At 39.5% G+C, this 12,361-nt stretch overlaps 1 protein-coding gene across 3 annotated transcripts; it reads right to left on the reverse strand.

Moving 5' to 3' along the window:
- Positions 1 to 3,460: 3,460 nt before the first annotated feature.
- Positions 3,461 to 9,697, reverse strand: LOC129081691 (protein LDOC1-like). 3 transcript variants are annotated; one of them, XM_054587411.1, is made up of 3 exons: positions 8,719 to 9,697; positions 6,606 to 6,798; positions 3,461 to 3,590 (listed from the first exon to the last, which is right to left on the reverse strand). In XM_054587411.1, exon 1 carries the CDS (start codon positions 9,492 to 9,494, stop codon positions 9,096 to 9,098), a length of 399 nt encoding a protein of 132 aa, XP_054443386.1. In that variant the 5' UTR covers positions 9,495 to 9,697; the 3' UTR covers positions 3,461 to 3,590; positions 6,606 to 6,798; positions 8,719 to 9,095. The 3 variants fall into 3 exon arrangements, with proteins under 3 accessions (XP_054443386.1, XP_054443385.1, XP_054443384.1); XM_054587410.1 differs by lacking the exon at positions 6,606 to 6,798; XM_054587409.1 differs by lacking the exon at positions 3,461 to 3,590 and having other exon boundaries at positions 6,465 to 6,798.
- Between the last annotated feature and the right edge of the window lie 2,664 nt (positions 9,698 to 12,361).

The following is a 12,361-nucleotide window of genomic DNA, read 5'->3' on the forward strand; positions in this document are numbered from 1 at the left end:
ACTATTTAAACTAAAATAGTTTAGTTGCAATTCCTTAATGACTAATAATTTTGAGCATCTTTTAAAGTACTTTTTTGGCTCAGTTTTTTAATTATCTTTCTTATTACTTAGTTTTAAGAGTTCTTAATGTATGCTAGATGCAAGATTTTTGTCCCTCCATTTTTCTTGTCTCATTCTAGATTACATTCACACACATGCTAATCTGCTAGGTGTTTCATTTATTTTCAGTCTTTTTTCCCTCATTTCATTTTGTGTAGTTTCAAGTACTCTGTCCTCAATTCACTAATCTTTTTTTTCTGTAGTGCCTGATTTGCCAGTAACCACGCAGTGCAATTTTTATCTCAGATGTTAGTTTTCATCTCCAGAAATTTGATTTTTTGTTATTATCTCTCTTATTTACTTATACTCTCATGCTTTCCTCCACTTTCTGGAACACATGAAGTATATTTAAAAGTTGTTTTAAACATTCTTGTTTATTAATTCTATTCTCTGTGCCATTTCTAGGTTTCTATTTATTTATTTTTTAAGCTAAGGTCTCTGCCCTCATAAACTTTATTTTTTTATTGACTGATTTTTAGAGAGAGATAGATCAATTTGTCATTCCATTTATTTACGTATTCATTGGTTGATTCTTGTATTTGTCCTGAGTATTGAACCTATCACCTTGGTATATTGGGACAATGCTCTGACCAACTGATCTACTTGGCCAGGGCCTCTACATTTAAAAAAATTTTTTTTCAGTTAATTATGAGTCACATTTCCTGCTTCTTGACATGTCTGGTAACTTTTTTTCAAGTCGGAGTCAGGACATTGTGAATTTTTCCTTGTTTGATGCTTGACTTTTATGTATTTCTTAAACTATTTCAGGCTTTATGGTGGGATGCAGTTAATTTAGTTGAAAATAGTTTGATGCCTTAGGCTTGATTTAAAGCTTTGATGGGTCCAGAGCAGCCTTATTCTAATGTAGCCCCTACAGGAGGCAATCCCCTCTGTGAACTGTTCCAGATGCCCCAAGCAGAAGGAGGTCTTTCTACTCTGGTGGGAATACAAACTATCCACGGCACTCTGTGGGATCTGAGAGCTGTACTGCTTGCTTCTCTTTGGTGATTTTCCCCCACCCTCCATATATTTTCTCAGACTTTGTGAATGTATGTTGAATAATAATGATATATAGGGCTACTTTTGGCTTAAAAGATATGTAGCTCAGAAGATTTTGGCAATTATAAACACTGAATTCAATATTTGAGTTAGGAATCATGGTTCTGATTGTTCCATGTTCTTTACAGCATTACTTTCTGAAATTAAATACTATTTTAAACTTTTTTTTTTTTAACCTTGTTTTGGTTTTTGAGAACTGCCATAACAAAGTACCACAAACTGGGTGACTTAGAAGAATACAAGTATATTCTCTTGCAGTTCTGGTAGCCTAAGGATGAAATTAAGCTGTCAGTAAGGCCATGCCCCCTCTGAAATTCTAGGGAAGAATCTGTTCCTTGCCTCTCTCCTAGCTTCTGGTGGTTGTCAGCAATCCTTAGCATTCTTTGGCTTGCAGTTCAATTGCTCAATTTCTGCTTCTGTTGTCACATGCCTTTCTTCCCTTTCTCGCATCCTGCTCTCCTTTTATAGGGATACCATATTATATTTAGGACACACCCTAATCCAGTATGACCAAACTTTAACTTAACTGTTTAAATCTGCAAAGATCCTGTTTCTATATAAGGTCACATTCTGAGTGTTTGGGTGGACATAAATTTTGAGGAGACATCGTTCAACCGAGCACATTCCATTTCTGTTATTCTCAGCTCCCCCCTTTCCCCACCCCCCGCCCCAGCTTTTGCTTTTCTCCTTTCTTATAAAACTTTAATCAGTTATAAGAAAGGGAATAAGCTGGTTGTATCTTACTTGCTTTTGATGACCTTTTACAAATCCTTCCTTGGTATTTTTTTCTCAGCATTCATGAATTAAAAGATCAATAACTCATGAAGATAACATTATTTACTTTAAACATGATCATTAGTCAAGCTTCATATATTTTCCCAGACTTTCTGCTTGTCTTTAATTTTTCTGCTTTTTTTGAGCTTGCTTGAATGTCAAAGGTCAGCCAATGCATTTTTGTCACTTGTAATGATTTTTTGGCTTCATTTTTTAATAAGCCTTTCAAAAATGGAAAACAACTCTATCAAACTATTTTTATAACTGTAGATTGTACGTGGCTTTATTTTATTTGATGCAGATATTTATGGTTGCTTGGCAAAGGGATGGCTTCAAACAATAAAATCCAATGAGAGAAATGTGAGATGTATACAATATTATATCATAATAATGGCAATGCCACCCTTGCATCAACGCAAAGAACAAAGTTAACTGTAGATGCTTCTTAGCAATATCCCATTTTTGTTGGCCAAAAACAGACTTCCAGCTTCTTTAGGTAAAGCAAGTGAATTACTTGGAAAAGTTAAACCAACAAAAATAACCATGACTGGTGTGGACAATGGACTGGAGGGGAGCAAGGACAGATCGAGTCAGGTGTCTACTGGCACAGCACCACCCTGCAGAGGAACAAAAGCACCAGGGCACCAGCTCTGCCTGAACATAGGAAGTGTGGGTACGGATCCTATCCACAGGAAAAGATGTCTATAGACTAGGGAGCCCCGACCAATCATTTTATCCCCTACTCCTCCCTTGAGAAACAAGAAAAGGGATGTAGAAAAATGAAAATGGAATCTCTAATACTTATGGAGAGCGAAAAAAACACTTCCCACATCTTATTTCTAAGGTCATTTCTATCTCCAAAACATACCTTGAATCTCTCCCTTCTCTCCACTTCTGTTGTTTCCACCTTAGACCAAATCCCTTTCCTTTTGCATTTGGATTGTTGCAATGGAGGCCTCAGCTGCCTTAAATCTAGAGGAAACAATGTACAAAGTCCCAGGTAGTCCTCAAGTCTATCAGAAGCCCTCAAATTCAGGGTCTCTGCATCATATGTATCCAGTCCCTTTAGGCTATATGTTACTTTTTATGGTATGACAATGTATAAATTAAAAGATATACATGGATATGGATAGCCAAAGATATCACAATAAAAATTCCCATTTGGAAAAGGGGAAGAGGAGAAACTAGCGGTGGTATTAACTCATATCAATTATCAAATACCTCTGAGCAGAAAGTGAGAACTCTCTCCTAGTTAAGGAGTAAATTCTTTTCATAGCCCAATTGGTAGTGCCTAGAAGCAGGGAGTCCAAGCCTGATAAGGTAGTGCCTTCATCCTCATAGACCTCGGCTCTACCATCTCTAGTTTATCATCCCTATCCTTGTGGTCTGAGATATCTGCTAGGATTCCAGGTATCATAAGTGAAATCCAAGATTAGCAAGATAGAAGAAAGGAGAAAAGTGTGTCGGCAGTCCCTTAAGAAGGTTTGCTGGAACTTACCATACAACATTGCCTGTATCTCAATGGCCAGTATTTGTTTAATTAAATGCAAATAGGTGACATACAACAAGGGAGTATATAATGCATAAGGTGATTTGGTGAACGTAGACTTTGTTCGCAGGTGGTCAGTCATATGTCCAGCTAAAAATCAGTTTTCTTGCTAAGGAAGAAGAGGAGAATGAATATTGGTCATGCTATGAATATCCTTTTGGCTATCCAGATGAGTACCTCTCCCCCTCTCCCAACAGGACAGCTTGAATATTCTCACCGTATGGCAGTTGACTGCCAAAAGAGCTAATGATCAAGAAAAATCAAGAACATACATCTACTCCTTCCCCAAGGGAGACAACTTCAAATTCTTTATGAGTTTCTGGTTGTATAGAGTAGATGGATTTGCAGGTATTTGAAACTGTTTCTAAGCAGAGCAATCTGGCCTCTGCCTAGTCTCTCCAATAGCATCTCTAACCAACACCCAACTTTTTTGGACTTCCTGCAGTTCCCTAAAATGTACCATATTCTCATATCTCTGGGGTTTGCAAATACTGGTTCTTTGCCTACATTTTTCTTCCCCTCATTTCTATTCATCCTTGGAACATCAGTTTTGGCCACTTTCTTAGGAAGCCATCCCTGTCTTCCTGTCTTGGCCAGCTTGGGCTGTTATAACAAAACACTGGGTGGCTTAAAGAAAAAAATGTTTAATTCTCAGCCCTAGAGGTTGGGAAGTCCAAGATCAAATACCAAGGTGCCTGCAGATCCTGGGGCTGGTTAGGGCCTGCTTCCTGGTTTACAGATGGCTATCTTCTCATATCCTCACAGGGGAGGGAGCCAAAAGAAGTATGCTCTTGTGTCTTTTTTTTTTTTTTTTTTTTTATGAGCTCTAATACTATTTATGAGGGCTCCACCCTCATGCCCTACCTTTTCAAAACCCCACCTCCTAACACCAGCACTTTGGGGGTTCAGATTTCAACATAACAATTTTAGAGGGACACATTTAGCCCGTAACACACTCCAAGGCTGAGACAGGGGCATTCCTGCTAAGGCACACTTCCTGCCTCCCTGCTGCAGTTCTGCATTATAATGGCCCATTGCCTTGTCTCCCAGTTGTAAGCTACTTCAGAGTCAGAATTGTCTTGTTCATAGATGTGTCCCTAGTATCTAACACATATATATATGATACAGAGTTGTCTGATGACTACTAATATAATAAGCACTGCCTGTTACAGGGAGCCTTGTTCCCTCTTTTCAGAACTTAGGAATGGTTTGGAAAAGTAAAACAAGTTTATACATTTTATAGATATAGATGCTATAAAGTAGGTAAGATGATAGGATCAAAATTGAAGAATTTGAAGATTCAAACAGATTTTAACAGGCTATAAGAACAGGGTGAAACTACCAAGGTAAAGTCCTAGAGAGAAATTTAAAGTTCTACATACATTTGGGCTTATGTTGTGTAGTAATTCTCAAAAGTGTGGTCCTGATTGATGTTAGGGAACTGTAATATAATTAAAAATAACGTGTCTTATCAATGTAAAAAATCTTCACAAAGATAGACGAGAAAGAACACAGTTTTATAAACCAGAATGTGAGGCAGATCACAGGAAAGGCACAAAAGAGATAGCAGAGACAAAGAGAAATTGCACCTATTTGGCAAAGCAGATGAAACTCATTAATTATATCCATGTTCTCAAGATAAGTAACTACTTCTCAAGGTCTAATTGCTTTTATACAAAGGAAAAGTAAATTTCTCATAACTTAATGACAAAAGGTAGGCTTGCAATTTGGAGCCAGGAACCTGCTGACCTTAGGCTTTTATATTCCCCAGGAGGCCAGGAGATAGGGGTACTATTTCCCTTGATGATTGCAGTTCAAAGTGGTGGCTATAGGTCCCATTTCAAAGAGAAATTCCTGGATTGTAAAATAGGCAAGGGGCTCATTTTGCCTTTAAAAAGGGTAACATACATATCAGAGAAAGGGAAAGACTTTTAAATGATGAGTTTTCTAAAATAAATGCTCTTTTTTCTTTGCACCATGGAGAATTAAATATTTCTCTTATTTCTAATTTTTTACCCTTGCACCACCAGCATCGACATCACCCAGGAGTTATAGTAAAAAATGCAAACTCTCAGATCCTAACCCAGGAATTCTGGAGATAGAGTGCAGCAATCTGTTTTTTTAAATAAGCCTCTCAGGTAATGCTGATGCTCCTTAAAACTGGGGAATCATTGTAGAGCACTGTTGACAGGCCATTTAAAAGGACCTAGAGAAAATGATTTTATTTTACTTGAATTAATAGTTATCTGTAGTTTGCATTACATAGGTAGTTACCGGCTCTGCTAGCAAGCTACCTTCAATTAACTGGCAAGAATTTAAGGTGTCCAAAATAAAGATATTAGATGAATCTTAGTTTAGCCAAGGCAGTCAAATCTTAACAACTGGCATCATAGTAGGAAGTGAAAACAAATGTGTTATAACAAATTATGCTTATTTGGCCCTAGAATGAGTGATTCCCTAATTTTAAATATATGAAGAGTTGACTGCTTTTCTAGCAAGTCATAAAATGCCCAAATCAAGTAAAGCCATACAAACCAAATTCAAGAGGAACAAATTGTGCAATTTTTTCCACATGTACCCCTTAAGTTCACCTGGCTCTTTACTGGGACTAATCTACCCTTTATCAGTGCCCCTCAATCTTTGGATTTAAAATGGAATCACTTGAGGATAAGTCTTCTCATGGAAGACTTAGCAGCGGCTAAGGGAGGAATAGTGGATTGTTTGGATGCATCAGTTCACATAAGCAGTCCAGGTAGTGAGCCCTCTCCCCTTCCTCAGCACGGGTCAGAGCCTGCTGGGGACCTCAAATACAAGAGCTTTAGAGACCCAGCTGAAATGAAATTCTAGGTGCAAACGCTGAGATAGATTATTTGGAGCAGTTTAGAATATCTTCATTTAAGGAGTCTGCTTTGAGAATACAATTTTTGTACCTCTTAACTTGATGCACTACTGAAAGACAGCTTGACTACATTGGTTTATGTGGCCGTTACGAGAACAGCACTCATGATGCCAAGACTTCTTGAGAAATCCACCTAAAGCAAGGCTGGTGGCATATGATTTCTTAGGAACTCTGGATATCCCTGTGATGAACTCTCCCTCATGTGTCCTCAGGCTGTGGGCCTACCTGCGTCCATTGGTCTCATCATGCATATACTGCAGTTTAGACAGAAGAACCCGGCCATGCAAATGGAAAGCCTGGAATTCAGAAGCAAATATGAGGAGCTCCACCTGAAATACTTGGATGGATGTTTACAAACTGGACCCCAGGTGATGGAGGAGGCTCAGAAACAGGAGCTTGCCAAAGCTGAAATCTAGGTCTGAAAGAAAAAGATCAACTTACCATAAACATGAACTCCATGAACGCATCTTTCTCTGAACTTTTCAGGGATTTGAGAAACAGAAAATGATGATTAAAGGCTATCCCAAGAATGAAAAATCGCTGAAGAAGTGTATTGAGTATTACATATTATGAATTCAAACGAAAGGCCAAATGTACCAACTATTACACACCTACAGAAGAGAGACTCAATCTAGCAGATGAAGAAATTGCTTAAGTCCATAGGAAAGTTGGCCATCTAGGTGATCTGACCAAAGACCTTCTCTGCTGGCTCCTTTCTTTCCCTGTTAACTGTCTCTAAGCAAGTCTTATGTCCTAAGTGATCCTAGACAGCAAGATAGCTACAGAAAATAAGAGACAGTTACAGAAGAGATATTTTAGTGTTACATGTTTTATATTTGACTTATTAAATGTTGACACTGACCTTTCATTAGAAAGTTTTTAAAGATTTTATTTATTTTTAGAGAGCAGGGAAAGGAGGGAGAAAGGGAGAAAGAGAAAGAAACATGAATGTGAGAAACACTGTTCGGTTGCCTCTCAAGCTCCCCCAACCATTGACCTGGCCTGCAGCCCAGTCAGGTGCCCCAAGCAGGGATGGAACCAGCGAACTTTGGGTTCTCGGACCGGTGTGCAATCCACTGAGCCACACCAGCCAGGGCAGAAAGTTTTTTGTATCCTATCAAATATTTGCTTTGGTGAGGCTGATTGGGAAAAAAGTTTGGTGTTATATTATGTATTTTTTTTTTTTTTTTTTTTTTACTATGGGAAAAATACTGCTTTGAAATTATCAGCAAATAGGCCCAAGATTCAGTTTATTTTATTAGTGCACATGGCTACAAAAGTGTGGTATTTAAGAGGTCATGTTGAAGGGCCCAGTATCCTTATGAATTCTTATAATGCCAATCAGCAATGTTAAAATAATTGCCAAAACCTGTCGTTAACCACATCTTGCAAATATATAGAGGTTTCTCCTATGGTCCTCAGGTATATAAACTGTCCAGGAAGGAGGCAGTGATGAGTTTTCCTGAATATGAAGGTATCTGACCAAGAATTCAAGACATCTCAGTGAGACTATATTGACTACCAGAACAAGAAACTGTATGGTCTTTTAAGGAAAGACAGTTAGGATTTTCCTCCCTGGAGGCCTTCAAGAAACACTTTGTTCAATAGGAGGGCTCAGATCCTCCTTTTTCCCTTCCCTTCTTTGGTCCCATAAAAGAATCACAGAATTTTAAAACAAATTTTAATGATCAAGTAATGACTTTAATTATAGAAAAACAAAATTAACAAAAAACTGAAGTCCAAAATGCAAAGCAATTAAAAAAAAATGAGGGAGCCAAGTCATTTACTAAGAAGGAATAAGGCCAAGTGGATACAGTTCAAAAATGCATTTTTTTTTTTTTTTGCCACTAGCTACCTGCATTTTTACAAACATCTTCGCCCCATTCAGCAACAAACATAAAAGTTGTTCAAGGGGGTTTTCTGTCTCCTTTGTAAGCTACATGTGCCCAATTTATGGGACAAAAAGTTTTTAAAAAGGCCATTTTAAAAAAAGATTCATATATGCCATTCTTTATACACAAAAGTACTGTTTTATCAAACATCAGAACATGCACTTATATTTTCCCAAATCATAATTGTGTTTCTGAGGACCTATATTTCTTCTTATTTGTTTTTCTTTTGACACCAAGTACAGTACTAGGCCTATGGCAATGTAAGATAAATATGTATTCGAATTTTAAAAGTAAATACTTTTTCCCATGTAATGTCCAGTATCTGGACTTCTGTGACTAAAAAGCACTATCTTTGAGACTCTTGTGTTTTCAGAACAGAAATGAAGTAAGTGGAAAGTTGATTGTTGGGGGAGAAATGTCAAAATTTGGCTACCAGGAACACTAACCATGGAAGCCGTGTCCGGGCGGAGCGATCCACATCAGTGTCCACGGGGGTTGTGGCAAACTCAGGCACTTCCCAGCTTGACCCTGATTTTCAGAGGCGGTCAGCAACAGTCTTCAGAGTTTTCAGGTGGCAGGGGCATGATCCTGGGTGGCGCAATTTCTATCAGGTTCCCGCCGGGGCCTGTGTTGCTGGGCAGAGTGCAAAGGTAGTGGATGTGGTAAGAACAGGCGGCGGCCAAGCTTCCTAGCAAGGCTCGGAGCTGAGTAGCTGGGAACTGGGGAGTCCTTTGTGAATCAAGCCAAGCAGGGCTGGGGTTGTGGGGATCACAGAGGCTCGCGGCCGACACTCCGGACACCAGGAGTCCGGCCTGGCGATTTTCTACCCATTCCTGCCAAAAGCTCGCTTCAGCGCGTCCACGAAGCCCTCGTAATGAGCTAAGATGGGGCTCTCCCGCTCGATGTAGGGGACTACCCACTCCTCTGCCGCCCCAGAGAGGCGGCTGATTAAAAATGCCACCTTTAGTGTGTCGTTGGAAAATCTGGTTTCGAAGAACCTCATGTAAGAGGCCGCTTGGATCAAAAACTCGGGAAGCTGGGCGGAGTCGCCTGTAAACGTTTCAGGAAAAGCCACAGGGCAAGCCGGCGGCCGCACCTGGGCTAGCAGGTTAGCTTTCTCGCAAAGCAGTCGCCGCACCTGGTCCATGAGCTCGTCATTCTCCCTGCGTAGGGCATGGTTCTGAGTCAGGAGGTCCTGCATCATGACCGCCAGCGCGTCCATCACCGCCCGCCGCGCGCCGCCTTCCCTCGGTGCTCCGACCCTGCCGAGGCGACGACGGAAGTGCGTCTCGCAATCGGGGGCGGTCCCAGAGGCGGCACGGTCAAGTCTACGCAGACCAGGCTGGGCCTAAATCCGAGCGCGGCAAACAGGATTCCCGGGACTATTGGCCGGAGAAGCGACAGCCGGCAGGGAGAGGAGGGAATCTAGGGTAGACGCGGGTGAATTCACAGAACCACTGAGCGCCCCCTCCGGCGGAGGAATCTGACTTCGTGGCAGAACTCATTGACTTCCGGCGGGCCCCCTCCGCGGGGCTGGCTCGCAGGTGCTTAAAGGGAAAGCAGCCTCTGTGGCAGCTGCTCTTCCCGTTGAGCCTGTGGTTAGTTCCGCTGGTCTCCAAAGTGCGGTGAAGCTCTTCTCTTTGTGTTCCATGTTGTTTGTCACGTGTTATGTCTAAGGCTCACAGCTACGAGGAGACAACTCTAACGAAGTCCTCCGTGCCTCCACAATTGACCTATCCCGTGTGGCTTGCAACCTGACAGTATGCTAGGAGCCTTATAGAATCTCATCTATACCTCCTACCTCCCCGAGGCCCATGTTTTTGTTTGTTGGTTGGTTTTTTCATAAGGACAAAAGTCAGCCCATAAAGCATATAAACTTACCCTGGCTACAAAGTCAGTAGAACAGTGGGAGAATGCTTCCTGAGTACCAGGTATCTGAAGACGAACTTAAACTTCAGATAGTGGGCTGAGTCTGTAGATAGGAAAGGCCCATGTCTACATTAATGCCATTTATGCTTATATTAATGAAAGAAACAGATACCGTCTGGTTCAATTCAGCTACTATCTACAGGCGCTGGCTGAGAGCACTGTTTCCTGCAGTACGTCTCCACTTCGACCTACTTCCTAGCTAACCAGCCTCTTACTTTTTCCATCACTGTGATATGTTAGTTAACGAAGACTTCAACATTGTGGCAGCAACCAGCTACATGTTGCCTTAATGAGTGGGCAGGTCTTTGTGCCACTGTCTCCAAAGGTGAGGCACTCAAGGATTGAACCCTGGACCCTCTCATGCAGGAACCACCAGAAATGAATCTCTGGGTAGCAAAGTTTAGGAAAGGATATTGCTATATAGTTCAGGGGCTAAGAAACTCAAACAGCATATCTTGATGAGTAGTAATATTTACTTTAAAGAATATAATTTTTGACTTTTTAGAGATGAAAATTAATACCTTATGCCAGAAGCTTTCATTTGTCATTTACAGGTATAGGGTAGTTTTTGATTGCAGCTTTTAATTGATTTATTTGGTATTTTACCGTTGGAGACTACTTTTATTAATAAAATAATATCTTTCCTAATGAAACTACAGGTCATAAATTGTGTTAAAACACTTTCAAAAGCAGAACGCAAAACTTTGATATCAATTATTTAAAATATATGTACAGCACTTCAAGAAAAAAAAGCATCATATAACAAAAAAGTGGTATAGAATTTCTCTGGAGCTGCCGATAGTATTAAAATATCATTTAAAGTTTCAGAGCCAGCATGAACACTTACTTTGTCCTCATTATAAGATTTATTGATCCAAATACAAGACTGGGAAATCATGCTCAGAACACCCAGAATGTGCCTGCCATTAATTCATGATAACCACATATATTCTTTGTCAAAATATGATAGATGCTCAATAAATATATAATAAAATAAAAACTTCTGAATCTATGACCCAGATTAAGACCTAGAATGTTGAATTTACTGTGTGGTATTTCCTTTTCCCATATTCCTTAATTTAACAAGTATCCTGAAAAATAATAGTTTTAGATCCGTCTATACCTATATACCTATGTGCTTAGCATTGCTTATTTGAGTTTTATAGTATCAGACTATAGTATCAGACAGTATATGTGCTTTAGATTTCTAGAATTTGCTTTGCTAATTCAAAATTATGTTTCTAAACTTTCTTCAAGTTGTGTCATTTATACAGTATCCATTTCTTTACACTGATACTATGCCACTGTGTGAATATACCATAGTCTGTGCCCATTTTCCTGATAATGGACATTTAGATTATTTCCAGATATTTGCTATTGCAAACATTTGCTGTTGCAAAGTGACTGGGAATCAAACCCACAACATTTTGCTGTACAGGACAACACTCCAACCAGTTGAGACACCTGGTCAGGGCTGGAAGGTCATTTTGTTTTCTCACTTTGTGCAAGTTATTTATATACCCTGGACATGAACTTTTTGTTTGTTATATGATTTCAATATATGTTCCTCAAGGTTGCAGTTTTGCCTTCTTACTTTTTAAAAATCTTTTTAAAATGCATTGTACAAACATATTTAAATAATGCTACATAAGTGCAGAAAAACACATAACCTATAATGTGTTTTTTATCCTTTAAAACCAGAAGAGCCAAGAGAAAAGTCAGTACAGATATTTATTTTTACATAAAAAAAATCTAGGGTACACATTGGGAATTAATTTTCCTTTTCTAGAGTTTTGACATCCATATTTTCTGGTCAGTAATATTCCATCAAACATTGTGCTTGACCGAAACTATGTACCAAATCAAAACAGACAGATGAGCAATAAAGCTACTTGCTATCCGTTATTCCTGCTGAGCTAGACCAGTAGAGCACTGTCTTGGTAGGAAGATTTTGACAGAAAGAAGGAATTGCAGACCCTTTACCCCAACAGAAAACCTAATGAACTAATTTGTACAGAAAAAGTTTAAACAAATATGCACATATACCATGCTATAAGAAAAGGAGAAAAGGATACTTTTAGTTTACTGCCAGCACAAGCATACATTTACTGGTGCCCAGTAAAATAGGAGCCCCAATAGAAAGCATTTTTGCTTTCATAG

This window comes from Pteronotus mesoamericanus, unplaced genomic scaffold (assembly GCF_021234165.1).
Source record: "Pteronotus mesoamericanus isolate MK-2021 breed Mesoamerican mustached bat unplaced genomic scaffold, CSHL_Meso_final scaffold_118, whole genome shotgun sequence".
Classification (NCBI taxonomy): Eukaryota; Metazoa; Chordata; class Mammalia; order Chiroptera; family Mormoopidae; genus Pteronotus; species Pteronotus mesoamericanus.

What these genes read in the sequence shown, in the direction of transcription:
- LOC129081691 (XM_054587410.1), bottom strand. Translation starts at nt 9,494, where the DNA reads ATGGACGCGCTGGCGGTCATGATGCAGGACCTCCTGACTCAGAACCAT.